General features: G+C 42.0%; 2 protein-coding genes across 3 annotated transcripts in view; one reads left to right on the plus strand and one right to left on the minus strand.

Moving 5' to 3' along the window:
• VWA9 (von Willebrand factor A domain containing 9) overlaps window positions 1-10,137 on the plus strand; it is a 12,399-nt gene extending 2,262 nt beyond the window's left edge. Inside the window, exons 3-11 of one of the 2 annotated variants that reach the window (XM_009886869.1) lie at window positions 1,362-1,517; window positions 2,867-2,985; window positions 3,428-3,570; window positions 5,936-6,028; window positions 7,105-7,249; window positions 7,503-7,636; window positions 7,752-7,870; window positions 8,254-8,319; window positions 9,279-10,137. In XM_009886869.1, the coding sequence (XP_009885171.1) occupies window positions 1,362-1,517; window positions 2,867-2,985; window positions 3,428-3,570; window positions 5,936-6,028; window positions 7,105-7,249; window positions 7,503-7,636; window positions 7,752-7,870; window positions 8,254-8,319; window positions 9,279-9,530 (1,227 nt within the window). In that variant the 3' untranslated portion in view covers window positions 9,531-10,137. The remainder of the gene's footprint in view (window positions 1-1,361; window positions 1,518-2,866; window positions 2,986-3,427; window positions 3,571-5,935; window positions 6,029-7,104; window positions 7,250-7,502; window positions 7,637-7,751; window positions 7,871-8,253; window positions 8,320-9,278) is intronic. The other variant, XM_009886877.1, reaches the window with a different exon arrangement.
• A 1,612-nt stretch (window positions 10,138-11,749) lies between these two features.
• PTPLAD1 (protein tyrosine phosphatase-like A domain containing 1) overlaps window positions 11,750-21,441 on the minus strand; it is a 12,643-nt gene continuing 2,951 nt past the window's right edge. The window contains exons 2-10 of the mRNA XM_009887381.1: window positions 20,337-20,468; window positions 18,168-18,332; window positions 17,095-17,146; window positions 16,590-16,700; window positions 15,845-15,972; window positions 15,211-15,323; window positions 14,533-14,639; window positions 13,332-13,463; window positions 11,750-12,355 (exon numbers count right to left, since the gene is read on the minus strand). Of these exons, the coding sequence (XP_009885683.1) occupies window positions 12,279-12,355; window positions 13,332-13,463; window positions 14,533-14,639; window positions 15,211-15,323; window positions 15,845-15,972; window positions 16,590-16,700; window positions 17,095-17,146; window positions 18,168-18,332; window positions 20,337-20,468 (1,017 nt within the window). The 3' untranslated portion in view covers window positions 11,750-12,278. The remainder of the gene's footprint in view (window positions 12,356-13,331; window positions 13,464-14,532; window positions 14,640-15,210; window positions 15,324-15,844; window positions 15,973-16,589; window positions 16,701-17,094; window positions 17,147-18,167; window positions 18,333-20,336; window positions 20,469-21,441) is intronic.

The following is a 21,441-nucleotide window of genomic DNA, read 5'->3' on the forward strand; positions in this document are numbered from 1 at the left end:
TCTTGCCCTAATGAGTCATTTGGCATGCATCTGCTCCCACACTCCATTCAGCCCTTGCAGCTCTCAGCCTTCTGAATTTGCTGCCTCTTATGGCAAAGTCTGCTTTTAGCCTTCAGTTTCCTGAGACACTTAAGAGCCTGTTGCTCTTTGGGTTATTTAAGTTCAGTAATTTTGCAGCTCAGTGAGCTAGGAAGATTTCTCAAGCAATATTCCTTAAGGAGAAAAAAGATAGAGGTTTATTGTCTAGGCGATGCTTCATAATGTAACAAGGGTAAAAGGCACCTTGGAGAAGCAGACATTCAAAGCAAAGAACTAGAGATGGAAAAACCGAGCATAGATTAGATCTTAACAATTTTGTCCCTCATTTGTGTCATGGCTCATTTTACTGGAACTTCAGGTGATGGGGTGATAAAAGGCAGTGGGGAATGTACTGTGCAGAATCTTGTAATAGAGGAAAACATTATGGGTGAGCAACAGTTCAGATGGTAACTGAATTCAGAGACTGCAAAAGAGAGAGATTGAGGGTGAAGAGAGAACACAAATCTGGATGTAGCAGATATACATTGATTTCAATTGGATTTGATTTTCCTTACCTCTCAGCCAAAAATAATGCCTGCTGTTGCTGTGCAGTGTTGAAAGAGCAGCTGTTTCACTACCCTGGAAATGACTGGGTCTCAGCTGAGTGTAAATAGTTCCATTATTCAGCGTAACCTATTAGTGCTGCTTTCGACAAGGAGTGACTTTGGATGTGCAACTGAATGGAAAAATGCATAGTTTTGCTTTAACAGTTCTGCTGTAAAATGTGACCATACTGTAGCTGTATTTCTTTGCAAAGAATTAGGATAATTAATACTACATTCTGTATGGCTTCTGTGGCTTGTAGTGGAAGTTGGGTTGCCCTCCAGATTCTGCAGAATAAGTGGGCTTTATCTTCCATCTGAAAATAAACCTGAAGTTCTTGAGTCCATAAACTGCAGGCTGCTTTTTTGGCTGTATAGTCACTGTTTCTCTAGTGTACACTTTAAAACAGCCATGTTTATGCAAAGCATGGTGTGTTTCTGGCTGTGAAATTTGTATTTTAGTGCAATTGCCTAATTACAACAAAACGTGAATTTACCATGCACATAGTTTAAATTGCAACGGTTAAATCTTCAATTTCTCATTTGTGTACCTGTTTCTGGAAATTTTACTCACAATTCTTTCCCCAGCTTGCTGGAGGAAATCCCCACATGAGCAAGGATTTTCAGCATAGAAGTGCGTGCTGCTAGGAAGACTACTGAAATGCATCGGTGTGTAGTTGCCCTCTGCAGAGAGAAATGTGTCTTTATGTGGAAATGCTAATCTATCCTCTTTCATTCAAGGTTGTTCTTGTCACTGATGGCTGCTTGGGGATTGGCAGAGGCTCCCTGCGTCACTCACTAGCTACTCATAACCAGCGCAGTGAAAGCAACCGGTTTCCACTCCCTTTCCCGTTCCCATCCAAGTTGTATGTCATGTGCATGGCAAATCTCGAAGAGGTGATGTCTTTAACACATACCTTCTTCTTTGTTGCATTGGATAATTATTGGTCTTCTCTGAATTAATGATCAGGTCAGCACAAAACATACTTTGATGTTCTTGTGCTTAGTTTTAAAGCTTAGTTGGCATTCCGGTGCTTAGTGTTAGCTATTTGGTGAGATGTAACTGCAGTATCTTTTTCAAAGTTTATTATTGCATCATTATTATCTACTACTATTGCATTATTATCATAATCTTTATAAATCATGTCAGTTTCTCCCTGGGGAATATTACGGAATTTTTATTTCTCTATTTATGTTACTACCTTTACTGCATTAATTACTTTGAATGCTTTTGCGGGTGTTTCTTAACCTACAATTAAATTCTTGAATAAATTACTTCTATTGCAAAGATGCTCAACACGTAAAACAACAGTACCATTATGTAGAAATGTGAGTGAGCAAAATTCTAAGGTCTCCAAGCTGGTGTTCAAACCAACTTCCCTTAGTTTTGAAGGAAAGGTGACTGTGTTCTTTCTCTTTAGGTACCTTTGAAAATCTCAATAGCAGCTTTAAAAATCTTCACAGTAGTTAGAATTCTGTTGAATGAAAAACATTTAAAATGAAGCCTATATAGACTGAAGTTCCTTAGATTGGATTTTATTAATAGCATTGCTTTTGACTTGACACCTGTATTCTGTCCGTCACAGAAGGATTTTCTACTTAGGCATGCAATAGGTGTTTCAGCTTCAAGGTCTCTATGAAAGATGATCCTCTTGATTAAGCTGATGGATTGAAGCATTGTTTACATATCAGAATAACTGGGAAAATGTTTGAATTAAATCTTCTTTTACTGATAAGTTTAGGTGCTTTCACAAGCATTCTCTAAGAACTTCTCAAAAAGAATATCTGCATTCTCTCCTAAAAATTACATTATCCTGAAGGAGCTGGAAACTTGGCATTACCAATGAAATGTTGTACTAATTAAGGTGTTTCTGTACTCTGGAAGACTGAGAGCTTCTGGGATTTTTGGTTGTTTGAACCTGCTTCCATAGCAGAACTTGACACGATAAAGCAATGTATTGGGAGTTGGACACAATAATCCTTATGGGTCCCTTCCAGCTCGAGATACTCTATGATTATTTGTTACTAGGCCAAATGCTGCACCTGGTCTAATATAAATGCAACATAAGGAGTAAATTTTCTGCGATGCCCAGGAATGTTGGTTTATTCAGAAAAGAGTGAGATAAAAAATCATGATAGCATCTGATCAGATGCTTTTTGCTGTGTTGTGTATGTTTTCTGAAAGTGGTTAATAAAGAGAGTAAAAAGAAAACTTAACAAAAAAATTTCGCTTTATTTTTTTATAGCTTCAAAGCACAGATTCCTTAGACTGTCTGGAACGGCTCATAGATTTAAACAACGGGGAAGGGCAAATTTTCACCATTGATGGGCCCCTTTGCCTGAAGAATGTACAGTCCATGTTTGGGTTAGTATACTTATAGATAATATGCCTTTGCGGAGGTTTCCAGATAGTATCTGTAAAAGAAAACAAATATAACAAGAAATCTGATGATATGGAGGGTTCTAATTAACCTTTTTTTTCTTTTAGTTTATATCTTGTTAACTGTATTTTTGTCTTGACCTTCACTGGTTAAGGTCAATATTTATTTTAATCATTCTGTAACAAACCATAGCATCTGTTTATGATTGGTAGATAGAAGATACTAAGTTCCACAATTATTGGTAGTTTGCCATCCGTGTGATAACATGCTGCTTGTTTGGTAATTTAGCAATGCTACAACTATCAAATTAACTGTAGTTAAAAAAAAAAAAAAAAAGGTTTGGGAGCTAAGTTAATGTGCTTTAGACAAAATATTTCATTTTGATATGTATTATCTTTTCCTTAATAATAACTGATTGTGTTCTAGAAAGCTTATAGACCTGGCTTATACACCATTCCATGCTGTTCTCAAGTGTGGCCACTTAACATCTGATGTGCAAGTATTTCCCAGACCAGAACCTTTCGTTATAGATGAAGAAATAGACCCCATCCCTAAAGCAATTAATACAGGTAACAAATCTTTGACTGCTTTTTTACTTAAATCCATTTGATTTCTACCTTTTCACTACCACCTCTTACCCTGTACAGTTACCGTTTTGTCCACTTCCTCTCTGCAAGGATCAGTTGCTGACTGTGTAATGTTTTGGTATATGTGGCAGCAGAGGACAAGAACATCATCCTGTTTCAGTCATGTGTACCTGGTAAAAGGGCTGGAGTAGGGTAGAGACACGTTCACAGCTCAGGATGCCAGTTTCTAGGGGCAAGGACTGTGGAAGACAGCCACAGGCTTCTTTCTATGAATACCCTCATAAGCTTCGTGGAGGATAGGAGAGGTATGTTGCAGAAGGGGCTGCATTTTGTATTAGAGTTGCCTTTATCAGAAAGACCCTATATTATCAGGTGAGACAAACTTGTATCTTTGTGGAGGTTTCTTCAAGCAATCCACTAGGAATGAAAGGAGCCGAGAAGAATTGGTGAGGCAGCACAAGTAAAGGTTGAGATTTATGAAATCTGTGTCTTTATAGTTTGGCTGTCATCCTGGCACTTCTTACCAATACTAAGTTATTTTTAAAAGCTGCGCAAAGAAAACCTTTCTCAGCCCTCCCATTAGTGGACACTGCACCCCTGAACAGCAGGTAGTCTGTAGGTAGCCCATGCCTGTCACTTGCAAATGGCTAGGCACACTTCTTGGAGAGAATACACTGAACTTCGCTGCTTTGCCTTAAGAATTAAGTTTGAAGTGTAGCATCAAAATTGCTCTCGGCTCCTCAGCAGTGCACTCGGCCACATGCATTTTGTTGTTCTTTCTAGTCAGGCAGCAGAGTGCTGTGGCTCTCGCGCTAAAGGTTGGCACCCTCGTGACAGCCCAATGTGGCTAACTCTGCAAGGGAGGTGATGGGAGTTCCTGCTGGCTTCGCGCTATTTGAGACGTGCAAAGAGAGTGACTTGGTTAGATCTTATGCCCAGGTGTCCTTTCAGATAATTTCTGGTTTGTGAGTTTCTAGCTCTACTGGCAATTTCATTTCCTACATCTCTCCTGTAGATTTCTTTTTTTTCTGTGTTCATCAACAAAATGCGCACAGCTTGCATGTGAATAAAGACACAATAGTGGTAAAATTTTGCAAGGAAGTGAACTGCAACCTATAAATTACTGCCATCAAGATTGCCCTGATTTCTTTGGGTTTTTTTAAATCTGAAAGAGAAAAAACATCTATCATTTACGGTATGATCACTTCTTAGTTGTAGCTGTATACTTTTTAAATAGGAATGAGTGCATGGATACCAAAATAGTAAAAGCAAAGAAAAAGAGCATGTAGTGCGTCTTGATGAGGGAGGCTTTGTTTTGCATTCAATCTCAGAGTTCCTTCTGTCCTTCCAAAGATGGGAATTTGGCATGAAGGAAATTTTGTTCTTTGTGCATTAATATGCAGTGTGTGGTGTGCTCACCCCCTGAATTCCTCCATGGCATTGATCAAGCGTTCATTGTTCAGCTATGAGAAAAATCAATTGAATTGCCTTTGGGCCAGGTCCTTTGCTTGGGCTGTCAAGAAGACTGTGTTCCTCTGTTCCAGCTGCAGGTTGGAAACGCGTTGAATTTCTAATTGTGTGGACCTGTGTCCATAGCTAGAACACACCACGCGTCACCATGCTTTGTAGAGAAGAGTTTACAAAGCAGGTCCTTTTTACACCTCTGCCAGTGTAGAGCTGGTCAAAGGCTAATTCTAAGCCACACACCAAAACCTTCACGTAGCTGAGACGTGAACCCGATGCGACATTTCTTGCAGCCAAGAATTGAGGAGGAAATCAGACAAGGCTGAGTGAGAAGGACGTGGCTGCCTTAATCTTTTACCAGCAAATGCCCACAACTCTGTACGAGACAGAGCTGCATTTAAACTTCCAGTGGGCATATAAAACTCAAGAACCACAACTCGGTCTCCCCAGTCCTGAGCCCCATTGGGGCTATCCCTGCCAGAGGGTTGATGGGAATTCCTGCAGGTTCTGTGATGCCAGTTTGAAGCTAGTAGATTTGGTTTAGTCCTTGGTTTTCTCTTCTTTTGAATGTATAAAATGTCAATGGTTTGGGTACAATGTAAAAAACAATGTGCACAATTCTGTATTTGTCTAGCAACATGGTTCATGGACAGCAGTATGTGTGTGGTGAAAGTTACATTCTCATCTTAAAGTGTCGTGGTATTATGTATGAATATTTATATCTTATTAACACAGACGCCCCAGTCAAGGTTGGGGCTCTGTTGTGCTGCCTCTAGTCACTGCTTCAGAAAACTTAGTGGTGTAAGAAGCGGTAATGTTAAATTGAGTCTGAATACATTTCAGCTGTTTCCAAATCTGACTTAAACCTGTTGTCTCCCCACAGATCTAGAAATTGTTGGGTTTGTAGATATAGCTGACATTTCTAGCCCTCCTGTCTTGTCCAGACATTTGGTACTGCCCATTGCACTGAACAGAGGTAAGCAAGTTTTGTTTCTTTTAGCAAAAACTGCTTTTAACTTCCTTTGTAATGTCTGTGGTGGTTTCCACTAGAAGCACAGGTTTTATGCTTTATCAAAATACCAGATGTCTGTAGAGACGTGTTTGTGTGGTTACATTAAAATTAAAACCTCGAACAAAAGCTCTTTCTTTTTTTGAATAGTCTTCTTTAGAAAGTTGATAGAGGGAACAGTGTCCTTAGAATGTCATTATTAATAGACATGCTAAACTTAAAGCTAAAAATAGTTATGGGCCATGAAATATGTGGTGCAAGGTGAATATTTAATGCCTGCATCAAATCGGTTCTTGGAATAATTTGTTGTTGTGAAAAATCTGATCTTAATCATAACTAGACTGCTCAGTTGTACTTGGGTATTAATTGCGGCTCGTTGGGGCTAAGTATATATGTATCCATACAAATGACTGGTGTAGGCTTAGAGGATGGTTAAACTTGTTACTGACTTGCAGCTACATGTGTGCATCACCGTGTGTTAAGAACTTCCCCTTTCCTTTTATTGTGGCTTTGGAGTGCAGCAGAGAAAGTGAGATTTATCTTCGTAAAGAAGAATGAAAGCTCCAGATATGCTTTCATCTCTGTATTAACGCTCTTGTCCTGCCAGGCCTTTCACCTTAGAAGATATTAACAGTTAAATCACAGCTGTATTCCAGCTACTAAAACATAGTAAGTTTCTCATAATGACCACAAATTGCATAGGAGGAGAGGAGGACTTGAAATTCAAGATGGTTTTGGTTCAGAAGCAGCCGTGTAGTCATTGCCAGACTCTTGGAGCTGTTTCATTTCACTTCTAGTTTCTTCAAGGCTGAGGTTTTATTTGCAATGTTCTTGGTAACTCTGTTTTGTAAATAGGAAGCAGTGGTTTATATAACATTATAGCACCACTTTGCCCAAACAGTTCATTTAGCAGCTGTTCATTCTACAGAAGTATTAATTGACTCTTGCATGGCACGGCATACGGGGTGGTGTCATGAAAATAGAACTAGTGTGTTTGAATTTATTCTCATGTTGTCTCTTCGTCTGCATTCGTTCTTCCCCAGAAGGTGATGAGGTGGGACCTGGGATCACAGATGACACCGAAGATGAGAATTCAGCTAACCAGATTGCCGGGAAAATCCCCAACTTCTGTGTTTTATTACATGGCAGCCTGAAAGTGGAAGGCATGGTGGCTGTCGTCCAGTTGGGGTATGGAGCTGGATGTCTGCCTGAAAAATCTCTTACTTTGCTCACTTATGCTTTATTTATAAATTATGTATATTTATATCTGTATTCTGTACAGAACTCTGCACTGCTAGACAAAGCTGTGGATTTTTAATTGTGGATATGTTTCTGCCAGTATAAATTGCAAATAGTGAGCCTCCATGCAGTGGGAGGGGGCACATACTAGGCAAAGAGGGGTGGCAGGTTTTCAGCCTTTGGGATTTGCTCTTTTCAATAGGCCAGAGTGGTATGGAATGCTCTATTCACAAGCTGATAGCAAGAAGAAATCAAACCTCATGATGTCGCTGTTTGAACCTGGTCCTGAGCCCCTTCCATGGCTAGGGAAGATGGCACAGCTTGGACCTATTTCAGGTACTAGTCACACTCATTTGAATAATTCTTACACATACATTGTTTTCTTGTGTGAATGACCTTGCCAAGTCTTAATTGTTAAGTTCTTTTTATTTTCTCCCTCCCGCCCCCCAAGATGCAAAAGAAAATCCTTATGGAGAGGATGACAATAAGAGCCCTTTCCCCTTGCAACCCAAGAACAAGCGCAGCTACGCACAGAATGTTACCGTATGGATTAAACCAAGTGGCCTCCAGGTAATGATGCAGGTTTTGGACTTGATGCTTTACTTGGATCAGAATTAGCCATCTTACCAGTAAAGTGAGTCTGTGTGTGTCTTGTCCATTTAATGTAATTGCTTTATTGCTTTTCTTTCATTTTTATAAACACTGCCTCTTTAAAATGTCATGGTTAAAATGCAATCAGAAAGCATAGCTTGTTTAATGAAAGCTGTGTTTCCAGTGTAGCATCTGGCTTAGTTTATTGGATTTAGTATAATTACCGTTTATATTTCAGCCTTTGTGAGCTGCAGTCTTGTCAACGGTCAGGATAATTTAACAATAAACAGTTGAGGATTTTTTTCTGCAACTTCCCCAGCAGTTGGCGAGATTTTTAATTTTTTTTTTTTTCTTTTCTGCAGACAGATGTACAGAAGATCTTGAGAAATGCAAGGAAACTCCCTGAAAAAACTCAAACCTTCTATAAAGTGAGTAACATTTCAGGCCGGCCCAAGTTTGATCCTTAGTGATACAGCGGTGCATTTGACAGAGGAACACATCCTGTCTGTGCCTGTGGGATGTTCTGTGCGAGCTTGTAGGGCTCTGCAAAACATATGTGGTTCTGTAAAGGAGACATCTTGGGTCCATTTTACAGAGTAGTTAAGGTGAGATGAGGGGGTCTGGTTTCCCTGCCACCACACGCTCTGGCAGGGTGGCGTAGACATGTCATGTTTACAGGTGCCCCTCGTGATACCTGCTACTTCCTTGGTGAACTTCTTTGCAGATCTTATGCAGTTGTTCAGGCAGAAATAAACCGAGGGACCAGAGAGGAATAAAACACAGATGTCATTCTGACCCTAAAAGTGTCTCCTGCATTTTTTCTGCAACTGAAGCAGAGAAACACAAAATTCTAGGCACATTTGGCCACATCGTAATAACCCATAATCTATACTGTAGCTGGAGGTAATTGTAAGCTTAGTGCTGAAGGAGTTGATTATTGTAGCCCATAGAGACTTCAAGAATGAATACCCTGCCTAAATGCACATAAGCACTGGTCAGTTTATAGTGAAGAAAAATGAATATATATATACATTTCGCTGGATACTGTGGTTGAAGGCAGGAGCCAGTGAAGCCCAAGTTGGAGGCTACATCCAGCTGGGACACAGACAAAACAGGCAGGTACAATAGCTGAATGCATAAAAGGGAAAAGGGAGAAGTGGAGATTTTTAGGAAGGGAAAACCAACTGTTTAGTCGTGCTGCTATAATCCTCATCCCTGAAGCATTTTTTTATCTCATGAGCAGCTAGGTGGTTTCCAGCAGCTGTACTGATCACTTGGGTCATTTTCCTTTAAGTGAATAAGCTTGCCATTAAAAAAAAAAGAAGTAAGAAATCCGTGTTTTTATGTAGAGGCTTACAGTGGCTTTAAAAGTTTTCCTTCTTTGCAGGAACTCAATCGTTTACGAAAGGCAGCTCTGGCCTTTGGCTTTTTGGACCTCTTGAAAGGCGTGGCAGACATGCTGGAGCGGGAGTGCACCCTCCTTCCTGACACGGCTCATCCTGATGCAGCGTTTCAGCTCACACATGCTGCTCAGCAGCTTAAAGTGGCAAGTACTGGAGCATCAGAATATGCTGCCTATGATCATAACATTGCTCCACTGCAGACAGACTTTTCCAGTAGCAGCACTGAAAGAATGTGAAGTCTCCATTTTTGGGAACTTCTCTAGATTTAAGACTCAAGTGGTTCAGATTTTCTTGTCCTGTTTACTTTCTAGGGCCTGTTTAATTACTGTTTGGAGAACTACCTATCAAAACAGGGTTCCTTACCTGCATCACTGCTCTAAATAAATGTAGCTAGTTTGAGGTGGCTTTAGTCAGACCTGGAAACTGTGGAAAGCATCCCAAAGTCAGTTACCATGTTGGATGCTGGATGGAAGTTATTCGGTACACGTGAGGAGAGAAAGAAAATGCCATCATAGGCAGCAAATTGCTCATGGCTTTTGGCCTCCCCAAAATATGGTTACTACATAACTGAACTCACTGGTATCCTAAAAGGCAGCTACTATACTTTATACACCAACTTGATTAGTCCAAAGAAAACATGTGTGAGAATCACTGTGCCAGATGAGATACACAGCTAATTTCAGGGTGTTGTCATTAATTTTATGTCTGACTTGAAATCCAGTCCGTATTGCCATAATGAGGGTTATCACTTGCATCGCACAAGCAGTGCTTATGCTTGTGAAAGTAACTTAATCTTGTGAGACAAGTTTTTTATTTGTGTAATATTAATAAAGATTAAATCTTCGTGAAAATTTAACTTGGATTTGTTCCATTTTCACAGCAACTAGGCTGTGTGGTCTAAAACATTGACCTGGTGAAGGCTCGGCTCCCAGCTGTTTATCACAAGAGTTAAATTATACAACTCGCATTCAGGGAAGGAACAAACAACGGAACTAAAGCAAAATTTGGTTGTAAATCTTTATTAATAGAAACACATTCTTTCTGAAGGACTAAAATTTAGTAGTGTAAGATCCATGACAGCTTGCACTAGGTACCACAATTTCACTGAGGAATATTATGTATGAATACATATGGATTTCGTAACAGAAGTTTAAATGCCCAGTGAAGAAATTAAGTATGAAAGTGATCCTTGCTGTTCAACCAGCTAATTCAATCCTTTTACATACTTCAAACATAGGTACAGTGTGTGCTGTAGTGAAATAGTAAGTGTGTAAATAATGCTCAACCCTTCTGAGTACAGTAAGCTGCACTCTCCTTTGAGTGAGCCTCAAGTATCACTGAAGAGAAGTTGCAGCATTCCTCTTGTTGACAGAACACATTTGTGAAATGCAGCATGGAGCTTGTACTAGTTCTTTGTTAAAGTCTCCTTATAACATCATTTCCCTTCCTTTACAGTAACAATCACAGGGTCCATATCACAAACAGTAAGCTGTTTGTTACCTTTAATATAGAAAATAATTTTCTGGAGGATTCATATTGTTTTACGGTAGAAAAAGATAAACAGTAACATGGCACTAAGCTAATCTCAACTTCAGTGCCTGTTCTATATTGCTGGCATTGCTTTCCATTGCCCCAGGAGCAGCGGCAGTTACTGTGAAGCAACATATTCATAACCACAGTATGATTTAGAGCAAATTTTTTGTACGTTTTCTAAACTGGATGAAGGAGGCCAGAGGGATCTGGAAATAACTACAGGAGGCTAGGTGTGAAGAAAGGCATGGTGAAATTAAGTCTACTGAAACAAAGGTTTCCAGGTGAGAGAGATGACCTGGAACGTGGGGGGAGCTTCTCTTTTTTTGTTGTTGTTGCTGTTGTTTAAAGCAAGCACAGAAGAAAGGGTCCCTTCAAACCCTGTGTGGGATCTCCCTTAATGAGATTTGATACATGCTATCAAAATAATACATGGTTTATTTGACCCACTCCTCCATCCCACCAGGGGCCAACCAACAAAGCATATACACCAACTTGTCTGGTGCACCCCTAAGTTTACGTGGGAAAGCAATCTTTACTGACTCTCCAAAGGCTATATATAAATAAATATAGGAGCTACAGCCCTGCCAGGAACAATCGGAGGAGCCTGGTCTCCCATGACAGTTCCACGTTTTCCCTTTGCATGGGTGGGATGGAGTTCTGCCAGGATTTGTTCACATGCTAGGAGAAAGCTGGTACCTATGTTTCCTGTTTTTTTGTGTTATGTTTCAGTGCTTGCATTTCCAATCAGGAAAGCATTTCTGACCATGTCACAGAGTGGCAGCTTCCTTTCCCTAATGACTGGATAAGGATGTGTTGCTACAGGAATGCTAGGATCCACACAGCACTCCTATTCTGTTAAGGCTAAACTACAAACAGACTAAGTTGGTAGCATTTAAATCGATATTAGCTACTTCCAGTTTTAATTCTGCAGCATCGGTATGCTGCAGAAGTGGTGGGGTGTGCTGAGCAATTTTACCCCAACCGTTAATTAACACCCAAACGCTGTTCACAGTGGTCTCAGACTGTGCTCCTCCTGCCATCAAGATGCACCCTAGGAACAGCACGGGCCAGCTAATAGTATATCCTGACATCAGAAGCCCTATCTGCATGCAATATTGAAAGAGCAAATATCCAATTAAAAGTTAAACACTATTTCTATTTAGTGCTGCTCCACTGTTTATAAGCATATTATATGCAGATAATAGGATTTCTTTCTAATATGGCAGTTGACAGGATACAAGTTTAAATGTTATTGTTCAATGGTAAATCATGCATACATGATCGAAAGAGAACAAAATACAGTATATGGGAATGTTACCTGAATTCACTATGAAATCTAGCGTGATCATTTAATTTTACAAAATTCTTTACATTACAGTGGGTAAAACCATAAGAATTAGAGGCTTATCTTGTCACTGAGTTAAGTTAGATAAGAAAGTTGCAGTCCTCCTTTACTTCATCTTTCTCTTCTTTGGTCCGAGGTGCTGTTTCCGCTGCTTGTAGAGATGACGGAAGTTTACAAATACCCCTGAAAAAGAATGAAGTGTTTAGGTAGGACATTATTACATCTTTTTAATGCTAGATGGCTGTACCAAATTAAAAAAAAAACAAAACAAACAAGCAAACCACCACACAAAAAGCGATGGTTTAAGGGTGTGTATAGCATTGAAAGCTGATGCAAATTTTTCTTGCTGGGTGAGGCAGGAGTTGCTGCACGGGCTGTTTGGTACAGGGCTGCTGTTTGTCACCAAACCAAACCAGAAATTTGGTTTGTCACTTTTAAAAAGTTGCAACACCAACTGCGCAGAGCTGAGAAAGGATCAAACAAGTAGTTCAGAATGAAACTTGATTAGAGATATTCTTTAAGCAATGTCTGTGAAAGGGAGAAATCTAGTGAAAGTTCAGTTTAAAATTCTAGGTTAGATTAGAGCTGTGGATACCCAGACATACTGGGTATATGCACTACAAAGTTAACTTATGTTTAAAAATGCAACACCAGAAACCAAATATGTAGCAAGGACCATTCTTCTTTAAATATACTACTATTTAAAGAGCCTTCTCTATTGTTTCCTGGAAAAACATGACTTCATGTTGCATTTGTGATTATAATGCAGTTTAGTTAAACATTGCTTTAATTTTAAATTATGTTTAGATTTCCACTAAATCATATCAAAGCTCAAATATCATGGAAAAGGTGAAACTAAATATACTGAAGTGACAAATACATGTAAAAATTATTCTTTTAACCCAAGTGATCAGTAGATAATGCTAACTTGTTACCAAGGTCTCCTTCTTGGGGGGCTAACCGGTGCTAGTTGTACCTGTGTTCCCCTCCATCTCTGAAAAACTTAAACAAGCCACAAGGATAATGCTTAACCCACAAGCAACTTTACGTTGCCATGATCCCCAAAATGCAGGATTTTAATTGTCTTCAAAAAATATACTTATTCAGAGGAAACTGGCCTTTTTATATCAATAGTGAGAAATACAATTAAGTATCTTACCTAAAAACAAGGCTATAAGGTATATTTGAAGCAAAAATGAAAACTGGATTGTGACGTTCAGTGGATTTGGCAGTCCCAGACTAAATTTCCCTGTTTCACTGAAGATTGGAATGGATTGAACGATACAGACAGCTGAAAGCAGAAAGCCACCATCATTATCAAACACAGATGAAATATATAATTGCCCAGCCCACACCAACTTTTTCAGGATATTCCCTTCTTATTTGCAAGCTCTTATTAATTATACCAATTTTAAAGCTGTTTTTTAAAAAACATGTGGTATGATGGAAAGCAGCTAGCTCAGGCAGTAGAGCAGCTTAGCTATAAAAGTGAACTTGCCTGGTGAGACACTGTTCTCATTCACAACTATAGCCTGCAGGGCGCATGCCAGCAGTATTTACCATGCAGAAATACGCACAGCAAGAAAAGAGGCATAGTCTTTCCTGTGCTTGGAGTTGGGCAATGCCCAAGCCTACTCCTGGCTCACAGAAACAGGTTCTGACAGGTATGATTACAACACGTTTCTTACAGCTAGAAGCTGTGGTGATATGCTTCTTAAATAAATAAAATTTAAAAATAATCCAGACCTGTTAAGACAGAAGAGTTCACTGTAAAGCCCCCCCATTCTAGAGGGGGGTACAGCAAGAAGACTAAAGGCTTGCTTCTTCCACGGAGCAGTCACTCTCAAAGCAGAAAGGGAGCAGAGCCCTATCTGGGAAGCACCATGCCCATCTTGGAACAGGCTATGCTGAGGAAGAATCGGCCCCTGCCTGTCCTGTGCAATGATTTACAAGATAACGTCAAGATCTGCGAGCTGGTGTGAACCCAAGCGAGGCTGACCAAGTCAGGTCTGGCAGATAAAGGCAAATACTCTGCTTTGGAGCAGCAGAGGCGAGCGAGCATTGTCGTCTTGTGCCACTCGCATGGACCGCAGCACACGCTTGGCCGCTTTGTCAGGTAACCTTTTGTTGCCGTTACTTTCCAGTGCCCAAAAGGAAGACTTCTTTTCACATCAAATTGAAAAAAAAATAATTGATTCAGTAAGAAAGACAAAAATGTTTACATTTGGTTCAGCTGAAAGCAAATGTCTAATTACCTGTTTTCTATTATATTCTTTTTCAGTCCAGCAACCAAACCAAAAATTGAGTTATTTGCCCAGCCTTGACTTCGTTGACTATTAAATTGTCTTTTTCGGACATACCTTCTGCCAAGCCTCCTAAAGGGTAGAGAGGGATCCAGGCAGTGTAACGGAGCCAGGTTAGTGGTTTCCATTCAATACCAATACATGAAAGCATGTAATATGGATACCTAAAGCCAATTTAGTGTGAGAAGAAACAGACACTGTTTAAAATGGAAGCTGCTGCTAGAATTAGTTTTGCATACATCTGCTGTATAGAATAGTCAAGATAATTCCCAAATGAACATTCAGAAATTGTTCCTGTGGAACATGATGGGACACAACCTTACTTGGCAGTTTACAGAACTAATGCTATTTTTCTGACCATATGGATGAATGTAACTGCCTGGCTTGCCTAATAAACCTTTCAAAATACTTCTTTTGAAAGAGAAACAGAGCATAGTGCAGCTCACTTGAGAATGGAAATTCAAAACAACAGAACACTCAAGAAAAAAAGCAACAGGTTTCCCTAGGTTCAGGGCAATATTATTTCCAGACTTCAGCCTTGTCCCAGCTTTTGGCAGGTGGAGCAACCTAGGAAGACTGTGACAGCCCGTCTCTCTAAAGCAGATTTTACTCTCTGGGGCCAATGCACTAGAGCCACTCTTCCACAAGGTACAAGCATCAAAATCTTCTTTAAAGAGTTCTTGGGAACAACCACATTTTTCTGTACACACCTGCTAGAGGAAAAATCCCACAAACCTGAACAGCTCAATGATACTCCAGAAATAAAATACGAAGAACACCACAGCTTTGCTCTGCATTTCCTCTACACTTCCAAGGACAACAAACAAAATAAAGTTTCTTCCAAATATCTGTTTAAGAAAAATTAAGGAACAGTCACATTCTTCATCAAAAGAAAAAGCAAGTCCTTGCTGTCAAAAACACTCAGGGTATCGACTCTTCACACCTGAAACATATGCTGAGCACATAACTAACTGCAGCTGAGCTGTGACCTGCTTCTTATAAGCATGCATTTTGCTCTGTATTTAGGTGCAATCCAAGGGACCTAGTCTTAAATCATCTATCCTCATTTTTATGCACAACAACCACAACCAGGATAAAATGGGCGCTGGCACCAGATCAAAATCACGGACTTTTCGTCAGCCGCTTCTTGCTTTTACTCTCCTGAACTGTCTTACCTAGGTGACAGAAGACGACAGCCTGCCACAGCTAAGACTGGGAAGCATAAATTCCTGCCGTCTCAATAATATATTCTCTAGTCCAGCGCCAGTGAGGTTGTATCACTTGTTTTAGGAGAGTCTCAACACTTTGTGTAAAATAGAGATTTACTTTAAACGTGGGGGGAGGAAGGAGAAGAATCTTAAAATATTACCTGAACTACAGCAGGTATCAGTGGTGATCTCACTAGTCCTATTAGTGAATTCACGATCTCCATTAATGCCAAGGTCTGACAGAAATACATCATGTCAGCGATAGTGTGAAAAGTATCATAGAAGGAATCTGTAAGATACAGCAAACCATTTTGGAGAACAAATGAATTTCCATGTTTAGGAAGCTGGCACAGCAGAGTAGCTGTTAATAACAGGATTCTAGCTGTATTTGAAAAAAAACATTGTGCATAATTATGTAATTTCCTTATAGGCCTTATCTTGAAGTCACAGCAGTTAGGCCAGAAACACTGCTCAAGTGCTCTTTTTCATAAACAGAAGATTCAAGAGCTATTTCAGTAATTACTTTACCAAAAAAGGGATAGCACTGTATCTCAATAGAATAAAGCGTTCTCGCTTCAAAACCAAAATATTCTGCCCGGCTCATTTTCAAAAATACTAACGTTGCAGTGAGTGAGACATTTTGCTCCGACTGATTTCTTCAGAAGTAATCTTGGCAGAGTACAAGTATCATTCATCAGAATACGCAGTTGTGATTTATGAGAGGACAGTGTTTTCCTATCCTTGACACTGTGATGGATTTTGAGAGGCACTTCAATGATGCTTTCACGGTTTTGTTTCTCAAATATATCTCCCTTTAGATTTCACTATTTAGAAAGTATTAAAACCAACACTAAAAAAACAACAACAAAAAAACCCATTGTAAATGAAATAATGATTATTACTTGCCTTTTCCTAAGATGAACAGTCGTACTGTCATGTTCACAAAAATCCAAGAGAATCCCAAAAACTGTACAAGATTATACATGATTAAGTATCCCTTCTTCAGGTGTTTGAAAGCTAAAATCAATAATAAACACATCAGGTAAGGAGAGTAACAATGGTAACACTCCTGCAAAGACTACAGCTGCAAACCAGGCTTTCTGTGAGGATAAAGCTTACATGGAAAAGGGAAGCTATTGATGGCGATAAAGGGGTTGCTGCATGCTCTGTGGGTTCTGCCTGCTTTTACCATCATCTGCTAGAACTCAATTGTTGCTAGTCAGATTTTTTAAATTCCTTGGAAACTGCAGTTCATTTTTATTAAATTTCTAAATAGCTCATAATACAAAGATCCCCCTCCAAGATGCACCAAGCCAGACAAAATTGCTCCATAAATGTTGACGTTTCTGTGTAAGAGTGACAGAAGCTTTCTAAACCCCACCTCAGACACTAGAAAGGTACAGTTACTTACGGTCTTTTGGGACTCTGGATTCTATTTTCATTTTGTTAATCTTTTCTTCTTCCTTAAGATGAAGGATAAGGTTTTAAAGACTGTTACCGTAATTAGCAAGTGATTTGTTAACTATACTACTGCAAAGCTAGTGGGTTTAAAACTCAGCTAAGCAGCCAGTTGCTAGAGGGTTTAAATTTTCACCTGCATAAAACAGCACATTCCTCATCCAGAAATTATGGTACAGTAAAAGCTAGAGGGTGTTAACTAGTTATCCTACCTTCACTATGTATTTTTCTCTAGTAATTAGGTGCTTTTGCTAAAAAAGCCTGCTGTTTTCTGCGTTAATTCTCAGTTAATAATGTTGCTTAGAGCTGTTCCTTAGAACATTTTGTGACCCACCAGTGACCTGAAGGGAACTGAGAACATCCAGCCCAGGCTCTCTGCCTGCCCTTCACCGCTGCTTTCTGGCTCCTGGCATTGCAGCAGCCCTTTCTCCTCCGCGCTAAGCTCAGTGGCTCTGGAGGGGAACAGGGCAGTGTTTGTTGTAAAACAGATTTGCAGACATGTGGTCTGTTCAAGTCTTTCCCGAGACGGTCTTTCACCTCCCTGCTGCAGTAAGCTGCTCGAGCTTACCAGACGGTGGGAATGCACCATCAGGGCCAGACCAGTGGCTCGGGAAAGCCTCAGAAATCCCTGTTTTCCAGACAAGCAGTGCCCGGGACTAGCACCTCTGGGCTCCACGTGGCACATTGATACGATCCTCATAAGGATTGGGACACAGGGCTGCTAAGGCGTAGGGCAAGGGGTGCAGTACAGCCTTGGGCTGCAGACCCTCGCCAGCGCTGAGCTAGCGCCCAGCCACCAGTTCAGATTCAAGCTGCTGCTCTTTCTAGCCAGAAGCGTGCCTATTTCTGAACTCCTGCTTACAATCCAAGCTGTCTAACCAACTCTGCGTGAGATCTGTGTGATATAGCATTTACAATCAGCGTGCCAGACAACTCCAGGTAAACGAAGAACAAAAGTTCAAGGGCAGAACAGCTACCCTTGCCTTGCAGCTGGCAGCACAAGCCACACATGCCCACAAGACTGACCTTTTCCTTCAGTTCCATTTCAGCATCCGATTCGTCTAACCAGCGGTCAAAGTCAGGAGCTAGGAAGAGTGGGCGCTTCTCCTGCTTGGTGAGTCTCTCCCACCAGTTACTCTCCTTTTTCTGCACAGTGATGTTCAGCTGCCTTTGAGTCACCCTGCATACAGGCTGAGGGCAGACACAGGAGCACGGATCAGCAAAAGTTCAAAGAAACAAGCTCTGAGATTCAGTTGATACCCAAGCTCTCCTTATCAAGGAGACAGAGATGACATGGACTGCTGCAGCACAAGCCTCTCTCTGCCACCCAGGGCATGGAAGCACAGGGCAGCCCAGTTGAAGATGGCCACTGCGATGGCTGTAGGACTCGAAAAGCAGCTTGAAAGCCTGCCCGTACCACACAGCACCATTGCATCCCACCACAAAGAGCTAGCACAGACCCTAGCGGGTAACATTCCTAGACACAACCCATGATCTTGGCTTTAAACCACCTCGCACCTGTGAGCCACCCACTTCCTCTAGCCAGTGGGAAAAATAACATTACCATCAGCCACAGGTACGTGTCCAAAACGGGGAACCCCATATGACATCTGCTACAGCAAGAGAGCTAACAGCCTTAGGAAACACCTGGAGACAGTGGTGAGCTGATGGACCTGGGAGTGTGGTCATTGCCACCCCACAAGGCTTCTCCACCACAGCCACACTTCGTGTAATGGCAGCCCAGCACCTCTCCATCCTTAGAGCCCACAGCATTGTCACCTTGGGTGCCCACCCTCATTGCCACCATCGCACCCCTCTGCACCTCGAGCCTACGCCAGGGTGCTCTGCGTGGGACTGCCTCTCAAACCAGCTGAAACCGCTGCAGAAGAGCCACGAGCTGCGTTCTTAACTGAGCATGTTACCCCAGCACTGCTCCGTCAAGGCTGTCTGGATGCTCCTAGGACATCTGAAGGCTGTAGCTTTAATTTACAGCTACCAACGCCTGGTCCTTGCCTGTCAGAGACTCCATTTCTCATTGCCGACCAGCTTGGCATCAGCAAGAGGCACTCATGGTGCTCATGAAAGCTAAAAGAAAACCCCAGACTGCAATACTCCCCAGTCCCAGCCATCTGGAGTTACACAGACTTCAGAGAGTTGATTCTCCTCCAGCCCCTCCACGGTGACTCAGAGTGATTAGATTTTTGGAAGGAGGCTGCTCTGCAGAGGCAAGGGCTTGCCTTCCAGGCCTGGCTCCCAGCATAGCCCATGTCTGCCAGCACAGAGGACAAGCAGAGGTGGGCATCGCTCCCCACACTGTGGACCAGGCAGCTGCTGCTTTACTGGACAGATGACAGACTGGTGACCAGATCGTGGAACCAAGGGACATTCATCATCTGCCACTCAATAACTGGTAGCAGCCACATGAGAAACCTGCCTGCTGATGGACCCTAGAAATTCACCCTCTGGCGGTGTCCTCCCTTGTTGAACCAGCAGAGGTGAACAATGGTTCCCAGTCTGACCACAGCTATGCCCGACAGGCAGCCAGGAATAAGCAGCACAAATCCCATACAGGGAGCGGAGCCCAGACTTTTCCCGTGCCCCTAACAGCTTTGAGAGGTAAAGACAGACTTTACAGCCACCTGCAAGGAACAGCCAGCCAAGCTCTCTCCTACTGGACTACAACAGCAATTAAGAAAAGATTTTGCAATAGGAGCCGCAGAGTATCTGTACTGGCAACCTAAGAAACCTGCACAAGCCAGAAGCACTAGTTCTCATGCCTTTATTTTGTCGGGCTGCAAAAGAAGCCAGGAAACATCACACTGACACTTCACAGCACAGCGTTCCCCTGCTCTCCAGTCAAGGTTGCATCACACAACGCATTGCCAGATTCTCCCATTATTTTGCTGCTTTAAATCCTTAAAAAAATTTACAACTACTGCTTAACAACTTATACACGTAAGGCCCCGTTTCTGTTAAAGCTGACCCATGTGACACTAGCTCCAGTGAGGTGATTTGCATTAGGGCAGGATGGTGGCCGAGCACCGGGACAGAGGAATGCCACAAACAGCTTTTAGTTTGCAGCAGTTACAGAGCCACCAGGAAAATCTAAATGGCACATCATGAACCATTTTCCTTTCAAGTTTTTCCAAAATTACTTTTTTTCTTTGCAAGAGTTAGAAAAATAAAAATACCTACTTTAGGCTCAACTGGTTCTAGGAACTCGATCTGAAATTCGTAGATGTTGTCCCCTTTGGCACCGTGACCCTGAGCTGAAAGACAAGAATCAACAGTCGGTGTGAAGGTCCTGGCCGGTTCCACGCACTCCCCCTGCAAAGGACGTTTATAGATGGAAGTATTGAGCGGTTCTTTACGGTGCTTTCCCCTGCCATGCTGGGAGACAAGCAGAAACCACATGGTAACAGGGAAGATACAAACAGCCCAAAACATTGCTCGGAGGCACAGTCGATGGAGTCGGTGCTACCGCAACACTGCATGGCACTGGAAAAGGCTCCACGATGAAGGCAGCATGTGAGATTCCCAAAAGAAGGGCTCAAAAAGCTGCTCACAGCTGACCAAATCCAATTGGAAACCCCCTGTGCCGGGTGGCATTTGGGGGATCAAGCCTTGAGCACCCAGGGTCCATAGCAGCACCATATGGGAGTCCCCTCCCAACGCAGGAGGGTGCGATCACCTCTCATCTCCCACGTACGCAGGTCTTGTCCCTGAAAAGGTTCCGAAAATCCACACGCCGAGTTTGGTTTCCACCCTTCCACGCCGTAAACTGATCCTGAAGATGATGTACAACACAACCCCCCCGCTATCAAATGGCCCTGGCTGGGGCTCCCCAGGGAGGCAGCATCTTAAAAGACAACCACCAAATAAATGAGAAAACTCAAAATAAAACCAGCCATGGCACATCCTCGGTGTCACCCGGAGAAGTGAGCCGGTGGGGGCCGTCACACGCACCCTCCCTTTCCGGCAGAGATCTGCTTTACCTTCCAAATCCACCCCAAATTCCCGGCGCCGACCTCTGATAACGGCGGCACAGAAGGGCTTTGTGAACGGAGAAACTGTCGCCAGCTATCTCCGGGCTCCGGTTCAGACGGGACAGCAACGACGTATGGAAATTTCGCGGGTATTTAAATACCGGGGGGAGCGGGAGAGGGGGGGAGCTGGGAGGGTTTTTGTGATTAGATAAGATCCCACCTGCTCTCCCCACCAGCGCTGGAACACAACGCTTTGCGGGTGGGTGCCCGTCATGGCGTAACCCTACACGCCCGGCACCCAGAGCCAGAGCTCC

Source organism: Charadrius vociferus, unplaced genomic scaffold (assembly GCF_000708025.1).
Source record: "Charadrius vociferus isolate BGI_N301 unplaced genomic scaffold, ASM70802v2 scaffold190, whole genome shotgun sequence".
Lineage (NCBI taxonomy): Eukaryota > Metazoa > Chordata > Aves > Charadriiformes > Charadriidae > Charadrius > Charadrius vociferus.